Source organism: Gymnoscopelus microlampas (assembly GCF_963454915.1).
Source record: "Gymnoscopelus microlampas genome assembly, chromosome: 10".
Lineage (NCBI taxonomy): Eukaryota > Metazoa > Chordata > Actinopteri > Myctophiformes > Myctophidae > Gymnoscopelus > Gymnoscopelus microlampas.
The window spans coordinates 2,149,214-2,172,266 of NC_139947.1; the positions used below are offsets into that span (position 1 = coordinate 2,149,214).

The 23,053-nt window shown below is 40.1% G+C and overlaps 1 protein-coding gene across 1 annotated transcript; it reads right to left on the bottom strand.

The window, feature by feature from the left end:
* Window positions 1–4,609: 4,609 nt before the first annotated feature.
* LOC311053307 (SCAN domain-containing protein 3-like) lies at window positions 4,610–6,496 on the bottom strand (the record flags this gene model as incomplete). Its single annotated transcript, XM_084068768.1, has 1 exon — window positions 4,610–6,496. The coding sequence occupies one exon, from the start codon at window positions 6,494–6,496 to the stop codon at window positions 4,610–4,612; it is 1,887 nt and encodes a 628-aa protein (XP_083924894.1).
* Window positions 6,497–23,053: the final 16,557 nt, after the last annotated feature.

Sequence of the window (23,053 nt, forward strand, 5' to 3'; positions counted from 1 at the left end):
TGTTCAGTTATGATAATTAAATAACATTCTGCATTCATAACACATTCTCTCACTTCAGCTTTTCAGAAACAACACCACGTTGCTTCCTACATGTAGGCTATACAACATACTATGATCACTACCTACATGTAGGCTATACAACATACTATGATCACTACCTACATGTAGGCTATACAACATACTATGATCAACTACACTCAAAGGTGATGATGGGCCAATACAAGGTTTGTTGATTTTAACCACTTAAACACCTGTAGTGTTAGAGAACTGCATAGAGTTAGCGTCCACTCCATATATCTTTGCCACAAATAGCAGATCTACAAGTTCACAATGTGTTGTGAACGTGACGCATTGTGAGCTTGAAGATCTACTATTTTGGCTAATGTTTCCCCTTAGAATATGGACGCTGGGATTCAAATGGTTAAATCAGTAAGTGTTTAACAGGCTGTGTGTTAAGGGTTAAAGATGCTATTTGTTGTGGCAGCTCTGGGGGAATGGAGGCAGGCCTGACAATAAAGTAAGTCCTTTGTTGATTTGTTTCTCAAATCTGATCTTTAGGACTGACTGTTAACACTGTTATTTGCAAGTGAATCAGATCAGATTAGTGTATTCAAAATAGCAGATCTACAAGTTAACAACACGTCGCATTGTGAACTTGGATATCGTCTATTTTCAGCAAGGGACACCGTTGTACGACAAAGTATAAATCCTGCTTCAGTGTCAGAATGTCCAGACTGAGACACATCTTTAGAAATCACATTTGAATCACATTTCAAACAAGAATCAGTTTCCATGTGGTTTTATGCAGCTCAGACCTGATCAAATAAATCTAGTTCCAGTCTGGATAGGACAACAATGTGATTTGGGCTGCCAGTCTGAACAGAGCCTTTTAGTGAGCAGAGAGACCAAGGATGGAGAAAACAGAACAGCTTCATTACCTTGAAGGAAGTGATGTTGTAGAAAGCTCTTTTCCTCAAGATAGATTACTGGACATAATAATGTAATAATAGTTTAATCTTAGACTGGAATAGACCTTTTCAATTAAACAAATTAAGGCTGTGTTTCATTCAAGTCAAAGTAAACAGAGTGGGTGATGCTATTGTGCATGTTTATTTAATTAGTATCATTGGTGACACCTGTACAGGGTGTAACATTACACAACTATTTATGTCAATATTCAGGCAGAAGAGAAGTGCTGAGGACACATCTTTTAGTCAGACAGAGGAATATCAGTCCTCAGAAATATAACAGTGTGTAGAATCTAAGCTGCCCCAACATCCAGATCATCATAAATATCATTACAATGTGTATGTATCCTTGTAGAATCTGTATTTAAGCTGCCCCAACCCCAACATCCAGATCGATGTCAGACTCCTGTTGCCTTCCAAGGCAACAGGACCCTGTCCACCTTTTCTTCTTCCATTTTCTTCCATCACTTTTCCTTTTCCCTTTCTATTCTTTACTTTCATTTTCTCATTGTAATATTTCCCTCACAGAGGATATTCTATGGGCTTAAATTAGTGCCAATAATATTTTGTACTTGTAAAAATAATTTGTATTTGTAAACACATTTTGCATTTGTAAAAAAAATATTGGTACTCGTAAAAATAATATGTACTCGTAAAAATATTTTTTGCATTTGTAAAAAAAATATTTGTACTCGTAAAAATAATATGTAGTCGTAAATAAAATATTTGTCTTCGTAAATAAAATATTTGTATTCGTAAATAAGATATTTGTATTCGTAAATAAAATATTTGTCTTCGTAAAACAAAGTTTTGTATTCGTAAGATAAAAATGTGTGTTGCAAATGTAGAATTACATTTACAATGAACATTGTGACCAGAAAAAAACAACAGCTTGCTCGCTCGAAGATCAGTTCTACGGATTGCAAAACTTTATTTTTGGCACTCTGCACTTCCGGGTCTGAGCCAATCACGTGAGGCCTTTTCCACTACCCAATCATAAAGCTCCATAGGTCTCCATGGCAACATGTCAAACGGGGTTGCCATGTTGCAACCCCAAGAGTTTTAACTGCAACATAATTCCATTGCTCAGGAAATAAACAATGGATTACAATAATATAACATTCCCTTTAATCAGTAACATGTAGGTGATACCTATATCTATCAAATATGGTTTTATTGAAAGGCAATCAAAGGCTAGATCGAGTTTAGAAAGCAAACAGGTCATGTCTGGGGGCCTCAGTGCGGCTGCAGAGTTTGATTGAGTGTGAGACTAGGACCCACATGCCATATGTCAAAATTAGTGGCTTCATCGGGAATCGTGCGCATGTATTTTGCTAAGAGATTGGTTACATAGTTTAATCGATATTAATTTATTAGTGCATTCAATTTCCCCATCCACTTTGATGGGAAAATTAAAAAACTCGACTTCAAGTATTTTTTTTCCAGAAACTGTAAGGGCTAGAGTTACAAGACTTGGAGGGGAGGTTCATAATTTAATCCGAAATTATCAAAAAAAGAAATACACCAGTCGGCCTCATGGTGGCGCTATAAAAGCCCCCTTTACGTTTTGGCCTATAGCTTTTGAACCGTAGGTCGTAAAATAAAAATCTAACTCCCCATATAGGCCACGCCCATTTGTGTCAGGATAATTTTCCGCCATTTTGAATTTTCTTCAAAACACACTTTTAGCTCCTCCTCCCACATATTTTGTCCAAATTTCACAAAAATCGGTACACATGATCTCTGGGCCCATGCGATAAACAAATCCAAACAGCATTTTGATAATCCTTACTGTTCGTCCGTAAATGGCTTCCAAACTTAGTGGGAGGGGCCTGTTTTACCAAAAATGCCAGAAATCACGAACGAAACGTCCGGTCAATCCCAAATTTAAATCACATGTCGAGGGTGGTTTACTCAACGAATACCCAAAAGCATTTCCACTTTGACCCATAGGGGGCCTCACAAATGCACAAAACGTAACTGTTTGATGCAAAAACATGATTTTTGGGGGGAACAATCTTTTCAAAATGTAATAAAAGCGATATCAGGAGTGACGTAACAATATGATTGGCCCGTTACATTTGTGGGAGGGGCCTATTTATTTAGTGGGAGGGGCCTATTTCTTCAAATCAAAACAGCACGTATCACGAAGGCGGCCGAGACCCGCGACCGGCGTCGGCGCAACCACACTTTGCAATTTCCCAGAATTGCTACGCGTCTAGTTTTTATTAAAGTTGGAGACCTCGCACGGTAGTGGAATGTTCGGTCTATGAGCAGAGCAGCCTGCGTGTCAAATCGTTAGAGAGGGGAAAAAAAGTCACTTAACACTCTGGACCACCCTATAGTTGCATTACCTAGTTACTTTTAGTTAGCAGAAACAGAATAGCAGTTTCATGTTTTTGGTAAAAATGTACCTTTGAGAAAATGACGTGAACTAACACGGCTGTATTTGGGTAGGTTCTTGAACGTTAAATCTTTGTGTGGGACAGCTGAGATCCAAGCCATACTACGTCTCTTGAATAGCCTACATTGTTAGCCTCAAACTGTATTCAATCTTGAAGAGGAGAGCTGCGACAGCTTTCTCATAGACCAGCCACACATGTGCAGTGTGCAATGATCACTATGTAGTCGGCAAAGAAGTTAATGTTTACAAACACAAACCACCGTCACTCTCTAGTCCAGTGATTGTCAACCTTTTTGGTGCCAAGGTACACCTGGCTTAGCCAAAATATCCCAGGGTACACCTAGATATATGGTGCTTATATATATATATATATATATATATATATATATATATATATATATATATATATATATATATATATATATATATATATATATATATATATATATATATACAAAGCATATATATATATATAGCATTTCCATATATATATATATATATATATATATATATATATATATATATATATATATATATATATATATATATATATATATATATATATATATATATAATATTTACTCTCATGTACACAAGATGTAATAAAGAAACCTTGAATATTACAAAATGTCTTTGGCCTACAAATATATAAACTTGGGGTAGTGCAATGAATGGAGAAGATGAAAAAAAAGGAAAGAGACAGTGCCTCAGTTTCACCGATTTATTTTTGGACACATACTTGGAAACAACTTGTTTTGCTTTGATGTCATAATAAAGAAACCTTGAACTAAAAAACAGCACACACATGTTCAATTTGGCCTACAAATATATAAACTTGTCATTGCAATGAACAGAGGAGTTGGATTCACCTTCCCAAGAAAAATACTTTAAAAACTCAAAAAGATTTTTAAAAAAATATATAGGAAAAATTGGCCACAATAGTCTTAGTGTGAAACTGTTTTAGAAAGAAAAAAAAACACTTTTAAGCCAGTACAAATGTCTTTGTTTGAAACTTGAGTCCTTTTTAGAAAAAATACTTTAACTCAATAAAACTCAATAAAAAAGATTTGTAAAAAGAAAAGAAAAAATTAGGTCACAATACAACTGTCTTAGTGTGAAACTTGAGCTTGTTTTGCTGAACACAGAGTTTGTATCCTGGCTGGGACTGATGACAAGCACACACGCAGCTCCTCGTCAACTGCTCTCAGTCTCTCTCTGTGTTTACTTTTTACGTAAGTCAGGGTTGAAAAGCTGAGCTCACACAGGTAGGTTGTTGAAAATGGGAGCAACACTGCTGTGAGATGGCTGGAAATTCTTTTCCAACAGTCAACCAAAAACTGTCCAAGCTTAGAACTCTGAATTTCATTTTCAAGCCACGGTTCTCCCTCATTTCCACTAGCTGCTCTTGCTCCTCAAATGGACTGTTCTCGTTTTCAGCAGTTTCGTTGAATGGGTCACGGACCCAGTCGAAGTTTGCCATGGACGTTGAGGGGAAATAAAAGGCAAATCGCTCCTCGAGACTTTTCAAATGCTCAGCAATGACCCCACGCAAAGCACGAGTGATTGTGTGTCCAGTGTTGATGAGGGGAAACATTTCAAGCTTGCTCTTCTCCACCTGATGACGCCAGAGTTTCAGTTTCATCCGAAATCCCGTCAGTTTATCTGTGCTTGTGAGGATATTCTCATCTTTTCCTTGCATTCGCCTGTTCAGTTCGTTCAGATGGGTGAAAATGTCCGCCATGTATGCTAGTCTTGCACACCAGTACTCATCTGCAAACAGGTCTGCATAGTCGGATTGCTCAGCAGACAGAAAGCTTTGTAATTCCTCCCTCAGTTCATAGACACGGGACAAAACTTTCCCCCTGGAAAGCCACCGTACTTCGGTGTGCAGCAGCAGCGTTTTGTGTTCCGCCCCCATTTCCTCGCACAGGGTGGCGAACAGCCGGCTTTTCAAAGGTCGTGCTTTAATAAAGTTAACGATGCTTACCGCATCATTCAACACAGCTGAGAGGTCTTTTGGTAAAGTCTTTGCAACTAGCGCCTCACGGTGTAAAAAGCAATGCGTAACCAGGACGCCAGGATTCTTCTCTCTTACTCTGCTTACAAATCCCTTGTGTCGCCCGGTCCTAGATGCAGCCCCATCAGTGCACACACTGACACAGTTTTCCCAGCTTAAGTTCCATTGCTCCAAATACTCCGACGTCACCCGGAAAACTTCCTCTCCTGTTGTTTTTCCAGGCAGTTGTTTGCAAAACAGATAATTCTCTCTGATGGCGTCTCCGTCAATGAATCTCACGTTTGCCAACAGCTGTGCGTGTCCACTTATATCTGTTGATTCGTCAAGCTGCAGTGCAAACTTTCCACTCGTCACAATCTTTTGTATGACAGCACTCTCAATGTCTGCAGACATGTCTTCAATGCGTCGGCCAATTGTCTTGTTTGAGAGAGGCACCTTATCGAATTTCGTTGCAGCATCTGGTCCCAACATTACGTTAGCCATGATTTTGGCTCCTGCCGCTATAGATGTTGCTGCTGTATGTGGCAATTTTAACTTTGCCACAAGCTCTGCAATTTGGTAGCTAGCTTCCAGAGCTCTGTCACTAACCTTGGTGCTGGTGGTACTGCGTAACAATGCAGTTGTCTGTTTTGCGTTCTGTCTCACCTTAGTAGCTTTCAAACTCACAAAATAGTCTTTGTCCTTTGTGGCGATTTCTCCATGGTGGGCCTCAAGGTGACGTTTCAGCTTACTGGGAACCATAGCACTGTTTACGAGCTTGTCCCCGCACACGATGCACAGTGGAATAGGATTAGATGGGTCCCCCATAAATGTGAAGCCAAACTTGATGTAGTCATCATGGTACAGTCTGGCTGTAGTCGTCTTGCTTGTCGCCGTTGTTGTTGTTCCCGGCGGCACGGCGAGGACGCTGGCGGCGGCGCTGTTGTGTGTGCTGCTGTTGCAGCTGCCCTGTGTGGCCAGCTCGTCGGCAGGTCGCGGTGGCCCGGACACACCGGCAGCGCTGCTTGCAGGAGGATCTGGCAGCGGCAATGTCTTGCTGATGACGGCGAAATTCAGCGTCTTCTGGCCGTGGGTGCATCTCTTCTTGGCTGGTGGAGCTCTCATCATCTTGTAGTAATAATACTGAGTGCCAAAGCATGTACCCTGTGCCCCTTTTATACAGTAATATTAACAACATATTTGCATTCGTATGGGTGATGATCACAGTGATCACCCATAGGAATGTAAATAATGGACTCGGGCGTGGTTGAGTGTGAAACGGTCCGGATGACGGCCGTATCGATTGACGGACACGCCATTGTTCTCGAGGGGCTGGTTTCACACGTTCTTCAAAGCCCACGGTACACCTAGCAAGTATCCACGGTACACTTACTGTACCATGTACCGCGGTTGACAATCACTGCTCTAGTCTTAAGCGTGTCTCTATGTACAGTCTGACCCCTCAAGGGCTGTAGCATCGAAAAAGTGGGCGTGGCAAACTTTTGGTGACGCGACGTTGGGCTTTTTTGTAAAACAGGCCCCTCCCGCAAATTTTGGAAGCCATTTATGGAAAAACCGTATGGACTATCAAAATTCGGTTTGGAGATGTTTATCGCATGGGTCCAGAGATCATGTGTACCGATTTTTGTGAAATGTGGACAAAATATGTGGGAGGAGGAGCTAAAAGTGTGTTTTGAAGAAAATTCAAAATGGCGGAAAATCTATCCTGGCGCAAATGGGCGTGGCCTATATGGGGAGTTGCGTCATGACCCAAGGAATCTAGGGAAAACAAACATTTTATTTTACGACCTACGGTTCAAGAGTTATAGGCCAAAACGTAAAGGGGGCTTTTATAGCGCCACCATGGGGCCGACTGGTGTATTTCTTTTTTTGATAATTTCGAAATAAATTATGAACCTCCCCTCCAAGTCTTGTAACTCTAGCCCTTACAGTTTCTGGAAAAAAAATATTTGAAATCGAGTTTTTTAATTTTCCCATTAAAGTGGATGGGGAAATTTAATGCACTAATAAATTAATATCAATTAAACCATGTAACCAATCTCTTAGCAAAATACACGTGCACGATTCCCGATGAAGCCGCTCATTTTGACATATGGCATGTGGGTCCTAGTCTCACACTCAACCAAACTCTGCAGCCGCACTGAGGCCCCCAGCCCAGACATGACCTGTTTGCTTTCTAAACTCGATATAGCCTTTGATTGCCTTTCAATAAAACCATATTTGATAGACATAGGTATCACCTACATGTTACTGATTATAGGGAATGTTATATTATTCTAATCCGTTGTTTATTTCCTGAGCAATGGAATTATGTTGCAGTTAAAACTCTTGGGGTTGCAACATGGCAACCCCGTTTGCCATGTTGCCATGGAGACCTATGGAGCTTTATGATTGGGTAGTGGAAAAGGCCTCACGTGATTGGCTCAGACCCGGAAGTGCAGAGTGCCAAAAATAAAGTTTTGCAATCTGTAGAACAGATCTTCGAGCGAGCAAGCTGTTGTTTTTTTCTGGTCACAATGTTCATTGTAAATGTAATTCTACAATTACAACACACATTTTTATCTTACGAATACAAAACTTTGTTTTACGAAGACAAATATTTTATTTACGAATACAAATATTTTATTTACGAATGCAAATATTTTATTTACAAAGACAAATATTTTATTTACGAGTACATATTATTTTTACGAGTACAAATACTTTTTTTTACGAATGCAAAAAATATTTTTACGAGTACATATTATTTTTACGAGTACAAATATTTTTTTTACAAATGCAAAATGTGTTTACAAATACAAATTATTTTTACAAGTACAAAATATTATTGGCACTCATTTAAGCCCATAATATTCTCTCACAGAGGAAATGTTACATTTCCACAATAATAACTAGCAACAAGCTGTCCAAATATGTAGACACATACATATGTTTGGTACTTGTTTTTGATAATATCAACATTTTAATTAAGAATATAATAACCACACTTTGCGTTTAATGTAGATTATATATTAATTTCATTTTTGTATCACATTCATGTTATTCAAAAGAAAGTGGAAGGCAGTCCCTCCATCCATCCGTCCTTTACTCAGTTACACACCTCCTCCACCAGGTGGCGAAAGGCAACAGTGCCTGTATCCTTTGCTGCTCATGCTCGTAAAACGTTGACCCGGAAGTAAATGCGTGTTGTTTATTTTCAGTAGCCCGGCTATCGTTATTGTTTCATTTGTTTGGGATCCTCAGCGTAGGAATAGACTTATAGAGAGCTTGGTGGAAATGTCTCATAAAGATAAAGGAGGTAAAATGAGTCAAATGGAGTCTGTACGGCTGAAGATAAATGAACACATGACGTCAGTGGTGGGAGAGGAGATATTGTGTGTTTTGGAAAAACAGCGTGGTGTTGATGTTTGTAGTGTGAAGCTTAATGTCAGAGTGTTTGTGTTGGAGCGCCTCAGTGCGGCTGCAGAGTTCATGTGCAACCTCTTCCAGAGAGAGATAGAGACACTAGAAACTCTGCTGGAGACACAAAACAAACTGCTGGACGTGATGCTACAGCCACACATCAAACTACACAGAGCAGGTCGGTTCATGATTCATGTCAAACACATGTTTACATACGTTCTACACGAGCTTCGCTACAAGTAGCTAAGCTGCTAGCTTAACCGATTGATTGATTGATTGATTGATTGAATACTTTATCAGTAGTTTGCAAAAAAAGCACAGGAAAGTACAGTTCTATACAAGGTCTGCTAAGAGGATTTTAAACCCAAGAAAGCCTTAGGCTTGTTTCCATTGGGGTCCTTTGTACTCAATTCATTAGCCCTAGAATGTCTGTGATCTTACATACATTTCAAGTATTTCAAATACACAGTCATAGATAACCCTCGTCGGCGCGCTGTGTAGTGACGATCTGCGCGGCCATAAAAGTGCTCTAAACTCCGTCTGTACTCACCCAATAATTAATTCCTAAGACTTGGAGTCATATTTTGTCCTCTAGTTTCATATCCATTTGAAAGTTCTGCCAGAAAACGTGTGTTTAGTCAAATATCTCCACTTTTCCACGAGTTGCACACGGACGACTGTCTGGACGCGCTAGGGGGGCGACTTGACTGACGGACTCATTTACCTAAACGGGTCCGTCAGTCAAGTCGCGCCCCCCTAGCGCGTCCAGAAATTACATTTAGGGCAGGCGAGATTTGTTTTCTCTACCTACCCCCCCCCCCCTCCCCCTACCCCTCCGAAGGGGGGGGGGGGGGGGGTACTCCGGGAAAATGTCGGGGGGTCTCGGGGGAAACAAGTTAACAACAACACTACACTAACTACAAAACTGAAAAACGTTAATAAAAACAATATGAAAGTATAATCAATCAATCAATTATTCAGCGGTGGTCTCTTCATGTTGTAGTTTAATGGCTCAAGCTGCTCTCAGACTCAGAGCCCCTTTTATGCCAAGTGAGTACAGGTGATGGCCCAGACCCCCACACCTAGCTGGCACTCCTGGCACCCCATGAAGATAAAGGCATACATTTGCATCACTATAGGCAACGTCGCTCTGCTGAAAGGATACGGTATTGGCTGCCTGCCCGCGTGAATGGACGAGGAGGTCCGACGGCCACTATTGTCTTTGGATTTTTTTCACTGCCTGCTTTTCAGTCTTTTACTTTATTTTCTAGGGGAGGCTAGATTTTAGTTGGGCAGGCGGCCGCCTGCCCTGCCTCTATGGTGGGTACGCCACTGAGTCCAGAACTGACTCTGTCTCCCGTTTTTCCCTGTTTGTTCAGGTAAATGGAACATTAGAACATGAAACATGTTCAATATGAGCACTTTGTAATATAAAACAAAGTTTGTCTTGGTTTTATGCCAGAAATGTTGTGATTTTGTAGTAGTTTGTTGTGTGTAGTGAATCTGGGTCTAAGCAGTCAGATCCATGGTAGCCATTACTGCTGCTCACAAACATGTCCTGTAGTGTTTCACTAACAGTATTTTTGCTGCTCCCTTTAGTGTTAAAATCTCCTGCTGTAATGTTTAATTTGTGATTGTACTTTTTGCATTGAGAAATGTTTATTGTTGTTTTGATTTAGTTAGTTAATCCTCTCCATGAATGCCTTGCAATGTGTCTTTGTAGTCTGTCCATTGTGATGTACCAATGCAGTATGAACCTTTTTGGTCAAAGTAAGCAAGTGATTTGTGATTGATTTCATGGTTATTCATAAATAAGTTCATGTTGATATGTGACATTTAAAAATAATTAATTCTTAGCAGTAAGCACTATAGTATTGGTAAAAGCCAAAGAGAATATTCCAGTTAATTAATGCTGTGAAAACAAGTAAACACATGGGAATGTGATAGAAAGTTGTATATTGTGATTTTGACGAAAATGTGTAAAAGGAGAAAAGATGGGTTTATTGATATTTTGTGAATGTGAGAATATTAATACAGTACTGAAACTCTTTAAAACAAAGAAAGAAAAGTAAATGGTGAATATAACCTGCAATATTGTTAATAAATTGAGATGAACAAGGAAGAGAGATTGAACAACACCAGAACTGACTCTGTCTCCCGTTTTTCCCTGTTTGTTCAGGTAAACCTGCAGATCAGTTTTAAAAATATAATCTGTTTACTAAGCCACACCCCTGGGGCGTGTAACACTCTCTTAGAACGGTATTGAAGGAGAGCAGGGATTTACACTCCTTTACGACTGTTGATACAGCGTTCCACATTTTTGTGGCATAGCAGGAGAACAAATTTAACCCCTTGTTTTAGCCAAATCTGGGTTGAGTGTGATTAGTGGAGCTCCCTCTGGTGTAGTGATTGTGGACGTCATTGATGTTTGTGAAGTAGTTTGACAGGTACATGGGTGTCTTTGTGGTGTAGTGTATCTTGTAGACCAGGCCCATTGCAAGTTGCTGTACTCTGTCCTCTACCCTGAGCCATTCCATCATAGCAAAATGAGCAGGGGTTAAATGAGTTGTAGATGTGAGGCCAAGAAGTAGCCTGACCAGTTTGTTTTGGGATGTCTGGAGCCTTGTTTTTAAGGCCTTTGTGGAGCTATGGTACCATGAGGTGCATGCATAGTCAAAGTGACTTTGGATGAGTGCTCCTGTTAGAGTCCTCCATGTATTCTTACTGACCAGAGAGGAGATCCTGTACAATAGTCTTGATCTTTGGTTGACTTTTTTGATTACTTTAGTTGCCATTTTATCACTGGAAATATTGCCTCTAAAATGGAACTCAGGTAACCCACTTTGAGTTACTCTCTACTACTCTCTTGTCCTCCTTCTGTCTGTGTGTAAAGAGGTTTCATCTGAACATGAGGAGAAGAGGAGCCCCAGTCTGGTCCAGGAGGAACCACAACCTCCACAGATTAAGAAGGAAGAGGCTGATGTGTCAACATGGACATTACTACATAGGAAGACCAGGTGCAACACTCTCTCAGGTATATAAAAAATCACAAACTGTGTGAAGGTAGCGGCGCCTTTGATACATTTTGTCATCGATATGTGTTTATAATGTGTTTATAGCCACGTGTCACGTGAAGCTTGACCAATCACTTTGTTGACGTACGCACCTGACCAATCAGAACGTTGACGTACGCACACGGACAAAGTCAAGTATAGAGCAGGATCCGCTCTAAAGGTATAGAGCGGCTAGCACCGCTAAAAATCACACCCAGTGTGAAGTGGGCGGTGTGTTCACAGTGGTCATCACAGTGATGGAAGTGATTCACTTAAAAAAAACATTAAAGTGTTTTTTTTTCCAGTCCATACTGCTATTCATAGGGCTGCACATGTGTCATGTGTTTCGCTAGCCAATCACAGTCCTGAATTTGCAAAGTCAGCCAATCACATTACATCTAGTGGTGATGACACTAGCTGTAATGTGATTGGCTAACTGCAAAAGTATAGATTTGCATTGACTGTGGAAGGGTTAGGGTTGTAGACTGCGATGTAGACTATAGGCCAATCCCGGTGCAGGATTGGTCAGTGTCCAAACCTCACTTATAGGGGGCGGTTACACCGCCCCAAAAAAACAAGCCTTATAAGTGCTAAACTAATAAGGCTAAAAGCCCTACAATCAGCCCATAGAGGCTGCTAGATCAGATGGGTGTAGATTCAGAAACTAAGTAAAGTTTGAATTTCAAGATGTTTTTGGACGCAAACGTATGCCCATGCCTACTTAAATAACAGGTACCTAATTTAAGAAGATTTTAATGAATGTCTTTATGAACTCTTCTGAACCGTGCATTTAATGAAACTACTTGTTGACACTTGAGTTGTGCTCATATCTTCTTATGTTGCTGAGCCAAGTTCAGCCACCTGGTGGCGCTCTTTTCATTCAGTCAGACAGACAGGTGGTGGCTGGTCTCACATATGATCAGAGATCTCTGCCTACTAGGACTGGATAATTAATCAAAAATACATCAAAACCAACATTTATGCTGTGTTCATTAATTTCAATAGAAGCCAGTGACATGAAGTTACAAAGCTACACCTGATGTTTGTAGCTGCTACAAAATCTACAAAGCTACAATCCAAGTTGAGCTGAGCTTCAACTGCAGATACAAAGCTACAAAACGACAAAAGCTACATAAATGTTGTGCAACCATTTCCACTCACCTTCACTCACAAGTTGTACAATGGTGGTGTGCAAAAATAGTGAAAATAGCGGATCTACAAGCTCAGCTTATAGATCTGCTAATTTTCACTATAAGTGTTTTTGGGGAATTATTCATCGTAATTGAGCGAAATGTTTTAAATATTCATGATATTGATTAGAAGTCATATGGCCCAGCCCTACTGCCTACTGATACATTGCTGAAATCTAAATATATGTGTAAACACAACACATGTTTAACCACTTGAATCCTAGCATCCTTATTGTCTCCGCCAGGAGACTATGTTTTCGTTCTCGTCCTTGTCCTTCCGTGTGTCCACCAAGCTAACATTGGTCAAGCTTCACGCGACACGTGACAATATGTTGAAAGGGTGTGCTTTGATTGGCTAGCGAGACGCATGATGAAATAGAGGCCTATAAATAGGTGGGTCACTTCAAAAAATCATTTATATCTTTTGAAGTGAGGTAAGACAGGATTAATCAGGAACAGTACTGGCGGAGACCTGTGCTCCGAGGAGCACATTTTCTAGTTATTTTTCTTTTTTTAGACGTTTTTCATCCCATGGGGGAATTCAGCTTTACCCAGCTGAGTGCTGCCCACAGAGGAGGGCAGAGGGGGGAGCAGTTAGGGGTTAAGTGTCTTGCTCGGCTTGTGGGCTTTTAAATCCAATTCCAACCATCAATTCCAACAGGCATTTGCAGTTATTTCCCCCCCTCTATCTGCACACCATTCTGTCAATGAGCTTGTAAATGTTTTTAGCAGTACCTGTACACAAATCCTCGACTCAATTGCCCCTTTTAAAACTAAATATGTAAAAGGCCCTTTCGTGGCAAAATGAAGAGACTAGAGATATAAAAAAGCTGTGCAGACAGGCAGAACGTAAGTGGAAGAAAGACAAGCTCAACTCCTCTTATATTATTCTATATCAGTCCGCCGTTATGAAGGCTAGAAGTGGTTATTTTTCTAAACTTATTGCTGACCACTCCCACAATCCCAGGATACTGTTTCAATCCATTGAATCTGTTATAAACCCACCACCATCTCAGTCATTAGAAGCTTCTCCAAAAAAAATGTGAAGAATTTCTCCAGCACTTTATAAATAAAATTGAGGTAATTAGACAGGGGTTGTCTCCGAGTCTGAGTGATCAGGTCGATAACCAGCAGCCACTTTTTCAACTCTCCTCCTTTGAACCCGTTACAACTGAAACACTCAGGGACACCATTTCTCATATGAAATCCTCATCTTGCCCACTAGATATTTTACCCACGTCATTCCTGAAGGAGACTTTAGCTACAGTTGGGCCCACTATCTTAAGGATCATTAACTGCTCCCTCTCCACTGGCGTTTTCCCCACAAGCCTGAAAAGTGCCTTGGTCCAACCTCTTTTAAAAAAGCCATCACTTGATCCCCTAGTTTTAAATAATTTTAGACCAATATCCAAACTACCGTTTTTATCAAAGATTTTAGAAAATATAGTATCCCAGCAACTTATCTCTTTTATGAATTTTAATTCAATTTTTGAAATATTTCAATCAGGTTTCCGGGCACTGCACAGCACTGAAACGGCACTTTTAAAGGTCACAAATGATCTTTTAATGGCTGCGGATGTCGGTGACTGCTCAGTTTTATTTTTACTAGACCTGAGCTCGGCTTTTGACACGGTGGACCACCGTTTGCTATTGGACCGCCTGAGAAATTGGGTCGGCGTTAATGAGGTAGTGCTCGAGGGGTTTCGCTCATATCTGACTGGTAGGGATTTCTCAGTTGTAATTGGGGAGGCCTCCTCATCCCGGGCTCCCCTAAAATGTGGCGTCCCCCAGGGGTCAATTTTGGGTCCCTTACTTTTCACTGCGTATATGCTTCCTATTGGTGATATTACTCGCACACACGGTATTCATTTTCACTGCTATGCGGATGACACCCAGCTTTACATCTCCCTCAAACCCGGTGTCACTGGAAATATGTCCCACCTTCTGTCATGTCAAACTCTGGATGTCCCAAAATTTTCTCCAGCTTAATGAAACAAAATCGGAAACATATTTTTTTGGCCCCCAAACCACCACCCACCCCTTCCACTCCTAACTAGGAACACTGTCCTCAAATGTAACCCTGGCTGCCCGTAACCTAGGCGTGATGTTTGATTCCAACCTCTCCTTCAACCTACAGGTAACAAAAACTGTCCAATCGTGTTACTTTCAATTAAGGAACATAGCCAAAATTAAATCATTTCTGTCTGTCCCAGACCTTGCAATAGTCATTCATGCCTTAATTTCTTCAAGATTAGACTACTGCAATTCCCTATACTCCGGCCTGAGCAAAAAAGTTTTATCCCGTCTACTAGTTCAAAACTCTGCCGCTAGGCTTTTAACGAATACTAGGAGGCGTGACCATATTACCCCTATATTGGCGGCTCTCCATTGGCTACCTGTTAGCGCAAGAAGCGATTTTAAGATTTTACTTATTACTTTCAAAGCCCTGCATGGGCAGGCTCCCAAATATATTTGTGATATGTTGGAGCCCTACAAACCGGAGCGTAACTTAAGATCCTCAGGCAAGGCTCTGTTAGTCGCTCCTACAGCAAACCTTGTTACCCGGGGTGAGCGGGCTTTTTCAATCCGGGCCCCTGGGCTATGGAACACCCTCCCCGAGAAGCTGAGGCTGGCACAATTGGTGCTTTCTTTTAAATCTCTCCTGAAAACACACTTGTATGCTAAATGTTTTTCTTAAGTCTATTTGTTTTTTCTATTGCTGTATATTATTGTTGTATGTTGTTACTACTGCTTGGTTGTTTTTATTTGTCTGTAAAGCACTTTGGAACTTTGTTTAGAAAAGCGCTATACAAATAAAATCATTATCATTATCATTATCATTGCTCAGGGACACATCGACACATGGCTGAGGGCTGGAATCGAACTTAGGACCTCTAACCATTCAGCTACGGTCAGGGAACATAAACAGAAAATAGCCGAAGTACAAGCTCAGGCTCTGCCGGCCTTGTTGTGAAGTTATATTAAAAGCCATGCATTTATTAAACCTTGTACATACCTTGTACATAGCAGGGTGTTGAGTGAACCAAAATGTGAGCTTGGGAGAATGTTTAGCTGAACTGTGGTGGGAATCACTTAACACACACACACACAAAACAAGGAAAACATTAATTAATGGTGATTTTTGCAAAGATAGATATGCCGATAGGTGGCCGTCAATCTCATGATTATGAAATATCGGCCCGGCCCTACTAATCATCTATTATGATAGACATCTGTAGTGTACACATAGATTCAAACATTTGATTACAGTACAAAACTGTTCAATTTCCACCACAAAGTCTATTGGTGGAATGGAATGGTTGCAGCCGATATACAAATATCTTAGATAAATGAGGATATATCTATGGTTTAGGAGCATTTATTTACAGCGGAAGTTACTCCAACTATCACACCTATGAAACAGAGGTAACACTTAATGAAAAAATAAAATAGAAGATGTGTTAAAAATATGCTTGCTTTCATTGTATCTTTTCCCCAGACAACCTGCACCTCCCTGTGTGTAAAGAGGAGGTTTCCCCTGATGAGGAGAGGACCCCCAGTCTGGTCCAGGAGGAACCAGAGCCTCCACACATTAAAGAGGAGCAGGAGGAGCTACTTCAAAGACCAGAAGAGGTTGATAGGCCAATGCTGACATTACTAGCAGTGAAAAGTGAAGGTGATGATGGTGAAAACAGAGACACAGAGCCTGTAGCCAGCACCTCAACTGAACACATGAAAACACACGCTGATGTAGAGGACTGTGGAACATCACATCCAACTAGTGATGACCAGCTCCTCTCTTCACACTGTTCTGAATCTGACATCACTGAAGACAGTGATGAGTGGGAGCCCAGTGTAGATCAGTCACCTTTAAACACACTGAAGTCACACAAGAAATATGAGGAAGGACAGAGATTGTTTTTGAGCAACAAGATGTCCCAGGACCTGAAATCATCGAAAGAAACTCACTCCATGCAGAGTCACACAGGGAAGAAAATATTTAGTTGTACAGTGTGTTGCAAAATGTATAATAGTAAAGGAAATCTAAAGACGCACATGATTACTCATACAGGGGAAAAGCCATTTACTTGTATAGTTTGTGGCAAAGGCTGTATTCATAAGGGTCATCTAAAAATACACATGAGGACCCATACAGGAGAAAAGCCATTTACTTGTACAGTTTGTAACAAAGGCTTTCGTTACAACGGTGATCTAAAAATACACATGAGGACTCATACAGGAGAAAAGCCCTTTACTTGTAATGTTTGTAGCAAAGGATTTTCACAATTGACTAATCTAAAAATACACATGAGGACCCATACAGGGGAAAAGCTGTTTACTTGTATAGTTTGTGGCCAAGGCTGTATTCATAAGGGTCATCTAAAAATACACATGAGGACTCATACAGGAGAAAAGCCATTTACTTGTACAGTTTGTAACAAAGGCTTTCGTGCCAACGGTAATCTAAAAACACACATGAGGACTCATACAGGGGAAAAGCCATCCACTTGTTCAGTTTGTAACAAAGGCTTTCGTCACAACGGTCATCTAAAAACACACATGAGGACTCATACAGGGGAAAAGCCATCCACTTGTTCAGTTTGTAACAAAGGCTTTCGTCACAACGGTCATCTAAAAACACACATGAGGACTCATACAGGGGGGAAAAACCTTTAGCTGCAGTTTGTGACAAACACTTTGCTCCAAATACACATAGATTCATACACAGAGAAGCTGTTAGTTAAACAGAAACAAATGTTTTTTTCAAGGGATCAATCTGAGTTGATAAATGACATCAGACAAATGTATGATCTATGATATAGGACGTTTAATGAACAGTGATATTTATGATAATTGTAATGTATTACAACTATGATAATTATTATGAAACAATATCCTGGTCAAAATAAAAAGTCTGAGTGACCTGTAATTATGAAGCTCTGTGATACTTGACCTTATCAATTATAAATGTCTTTATATTGTGTTATGATTATTGTTATTAAGCATTAGTATTTATGGGCTCTTATAATTATACAGTGTGGGGACAAACATGCCTAACATTTCAGCTGAGCACAGCCGCTGTCAGCTCAGCCATTCACTGGTCTGGCACCGTTATTATGAAGCACCAACATCTCTGTTGTAATTCACATGTTCAGTTATGATAATTAAATAACATTCTGCATTCATAACAAATTCTCTACGCACTTCATCTTTTCAGAAACAACATCACATTGCTACCTACATGTAGGCTATACACCATACTATGATCACTACCTACATGTAGGCTATACAACCATAGGCGGCGGGTAATAAAGGCTAGGGTAGGCTAAGCCTACCCAAATGTTATGCTGGGAAATTCTGGGAATTAATAATAAATCAATAAATCAGGCAAAAATATGAATTAAAAAACCTAACCCTAACCTTAACCCTATAACCGAAATAAAGTAACCAAAAACCCCAAAGAAACTAACAGAATCCAACCAGAAACCGCATTTTTTTTCGCACGCACGCGTGCACGGATTTCGGCGCCCGCGCGCGGCCGATCCCCAGCCTTCCCAATTGTCAAGCTCACCCGCCGCCTATGTATACAACATACTATGATCACTACCTACATGTAGGCTATACAATAGCAGATCTAAAAGCTCACAACGTGTCACAAACGTGAGGCATTGTTAACTTGCAGATCTGCTATTTTGGCTAATGTTTGCCCCTAGAATATGGACGCTGGGGTTCAAGTGGTTAAATCAGTAAGTGTTTAACAGGCTATGTCTTAAGGGTTAAAAATGCTATTTGTTGTGGCAGCTCAGGGGGAATGGAGGCAGGCCTGACAAAGTAAGGCCTTTGTTGATTTGTTTCTCAAATCTGATCTTTAGGACTGACTGTTCACACTGTTATTTGCAAGTGAATCAGATCAGATTTGTGTATTAAAAAATAGCCGATCTACAAGTTCACAATGTTTCGCATTGTGAACTTGTAGATCGGCTATTATCAGCAAGGGACACTGTTGTACAACAAAGTATAAATCCTGCTTCAGTGTCAGAATGTCCAGACTCAGACACATCTTTAGAAATCAGATTTGAATCACTTTTCAAACAAGAATCAATTTCCATGTGGTTTTATGCTGTTCAGACCTGATCAAATAAATATAGTTCCAATCTGGATAGGACAACAATGTGATTTGGGCTGCCAGTCTGAACAGGGCCTTTTAGTGAGTAGAGAGACCAAGGATGGAGAAAACAGAACAGCTTCATTACATTGAAGGAAGTGATGTTGTAGAAAGCTCACGTTAGATGGTTCTATGGTTCCTTGCTTTTTAAATACTTTATTTGAAAAGAAATATAGCAAAAAGCATTTAAATACAAAAATATAGTTTTATTTTATTTTTATTTATTTTTCTCTATTTTTTTATAGCTGACTTATGAAATGGGGCTTAACTATATATGTTTTGTAATGATAATAATAATAATAATAATAATATAAATCTGCAAAGTAAGTAGCAACTAAAGGTGCCAAATATGTAGACAGGTAGATATGTTTTATAGTTATGTTTGATAATATCACAATTTAACACTTATATCACTTATTATATATTTTTGTCACACTGTCTAAAAGTGAACAGGAAACATCAACATCTGTTTCTTCACATCATTTTTTCACATTCTACAGTGTTGGGTCATGGTTGAGTCAGACTTCAGCTGCCCTCTTGTGGTCTCAAGGTGAAACTACATCACTCACTCTGGTATCCATAACAGTCCAATATTTATACAATAATATTAATAATAACAATAATAACTCTATAAACGATCATGGTATATTCAAGGAGTCAGCTCAGAGTCCAGGAATTCTTCCATTCTAATCAGCCCAGGAAGGAAACTGTTTGGAAACACATCCCACACAAAGTCTAACTAATGCACTGAAGCTTAAAAAAAATAAATGACAGAATCATGTAAAAAAAATACTTTATGAAAGGTATTGCTTAATATCTCATGACTGTTGGGTGGAAACCTTGTATGTCCCAAACTGTTACTTTTCAGAAAATGGAAACCTGTGTTCCAATGAATGTAGCTATATTATATTATAGTTATTGCGAACGCGGAAGGAGGCCTCCGCCCAAGTGGAGCTTACTATGAAAGTCTGCTCGGCTTGTGTGTGTGTGTGTGTGTGTGTGTGTCTGTCTGTCTGTCTGTCTGTGTGCATTGCACTGCCTGGGTGCGGCCGACAGAGTGCGCCAGAGTGCAGCTACAGTCAAAACACAAACACACACACACACACACACACACACACACACACACACACACACACACACACACACAAAGTCCGTAAATACACAATATTTTCGAGCTGCATTCGCTTCCAGCGTTCGCGCGTCTTACTTGTTATAGTAATTATTTAGCACAAGCTCTTGTTAACGGGTTACATTTGTTCTACTGCTATGCCACCAAAATGTGGAATACCCTTTAACCAGTCATAACAAAGTGTGAATCACTTACAGGTGAACTGCCCCCTGTAAAAAGTCAAAGCCATCACTAAATGTTTCTATGAATTGAATACAAAGGACCACAATGGAAACAGCCATAGTGCTTTCTTGGGTTCAATCCTTTTAGCATTGTATTTGTATTAAACTGTACTTTATGTATTATTATTTTTTTGCAAACTGTTAATCAATAAGTACTCAATCAATCATTCAATATTTTATAATATCAATCTCAAAACGCGTCGTGATGCCATCCATTGTGAGCTTGTAGATCGGCTGGGGGGGATAGGTTTCTACCCAACAGAGACATGTAAAATGTATTTAATTTTTGTTAACATTCATGTGTTGTTCTGATTCAAAAGAAAGTGGAAGGCAGTCCGTCTGTTTCTATCTATCCATCCTTTATTCAGTTACACATCTCCTCCACCAGGCGGCGAAAGGCAACGGTGCATGGATTATTTGAGGCTTATGGTTGAAACCCGGAAGTAAATGCGTGTTTATTTTCAGTGTAATGGCGGAATTGTTGAACTATCCCCTATTTAAATCAAAATAGAATCCTCTTCGTAGGAACAGAGAGCTTTACACATTATTTAAGTATATTGCAGTAGGAAGAAGAGCGTGGATAACATGTCTCATAAAGATAAAGGAGGTAAAATGAGTCAAATGGAGTCTGTACGGCTGAAGATAAAGGAACACATGACGTCGGTGGGAGAGGAGATATCGGGTGTTGTCAACGAGCGCCTCAGTGCGGCTGCAGAGTTCATGTGCAACCTCTTCCAGAGAGAGATAGAGACTCTAGAAACTCTGCTGGAGACACAAAACAAACTGCTGGACGTGATGCTACAGCCACACATCGAACTACACAGAGCAGGTTGGTTCATGCTTCATGTCAAACACATGTTTACATACGTTCAACCCAGATTTGCCACAAACAAGGGAACAAAAATGTGGAATGCCCTACCCAAAGGAGTGTAAAACCCTACTCACTTTCAAAACTGCCCTAAAGAATCACCTTCAGGAGGCTGCAATTCCAAACTGGCCCCTGTCAAAGTCTTAACCTACTCCCCCCCCCCTCCCCTCCTCCTAAAACTGTCTATTGTACATATTTCTTGTTTTTCATACCAGTAACCTGTAAGCTGATTGTATGACGTTCTGCATAGTAGTTTATATTTGTATGTCTTCTTAAATGTCATCATGATTTGAGTGCACAGGGATCTCATTTTAAATAAGCCAAGTGCTTTTATGAGCGATCCAGTTTAGAGGACCTTGTATCGTGCATTGTACTTCCATGTACTTTTACCATGTCTTTCTAAATAAAGTATTCAATCAACATTCAATACATACTTTCGACACAAGCTTAATAGCTACTAGTAGCTAAGCTGCTAGCTCAACCACTTGATTGATTGATTGATTACATTATTAGCAGTTTAAACCAACAATAAAAGCAAAGGAAAGTACAGTTCAATACAAGGTCTGCTAAGAGGATTTTAAACCCAAGAAAGCCTATTGCTTGTTTCCATTAGGGTACTTTGTACTCAATTCATCGAAGCACAAAATGGCAGACAAATATACAGTACTATGAAAAACTTCATATATCATATAAACTGTTAGAAATCAAAAAGCAAAATATGTACATTAAACAGTTCGAGGGGGGGGGGGGGGTGTAGGCTTTGACTGTTTACAGGGGCCAGTTTTGAATTGCAGCCACCTCTAAATGCTCTCTTAGAGCGGTGTTGAAGGAGAGCATGGATTTAAACTCCTTACGACTGTTGGTAGGGCGTTCCACATGTTTGTGGCATAGCAGGAGAACAAATGTAATCCCTTGTTTGAGCCAAATCTGGGTTGAACGTGATTAGTGGAGCTCCCTCTGGTGTTGTGATAGTGGACATCATTGAAGTTTGTGAAGTAGTTTGACAGGTACATGGGTGTCTTTGTGGTGTAGTGTATCTTGTAGACCAGGCCCATTGCAAGTTGCTGTACTCTGTCCTCTACCCTGAGCCATTCCATCATAGCAAAATGAGCAGGGGTTAAATGAGTTGTAGATGTGAGGCCAAGAAGTAGCCTTACCAGTTTGTTTTGGGATGTCTGGAGACTTGTTTTAAGTCCTTTGTGGTGCTATGGTACCATGAGGTGTATGCATAGTCGAAGAGACTTTGGATGAGAGAACTTTATAAGTGCTAATCTAATATGGCTAAAATCCCTACAATCAGCCCATAGAGGCTGCTAGATCAGAATTTAAATTTCAAGATGGTTTTATTGGACGCATACGTATGCCCGTGCCTACTTAAATATCAGGTACCTAATTTAAGGACATTTTAATGAATGTCTGTATGAACTCTTCTGAACCGTGCATTTAAAGAAACTACTTGTTGACACTTGAGTTGTGCTCATATCTTCTTATGTTGCCGAGCCAAGTTCAGCCACCTGGTGGCGCTCTGTTCATTCAATCAGACAGACAGGTGGTGCCTAATCTCATATGATCAGAGATCTCTGCCTACTAGGACTGGACAATTAACCAAAAATATATCGAAACCAACGTTTATGC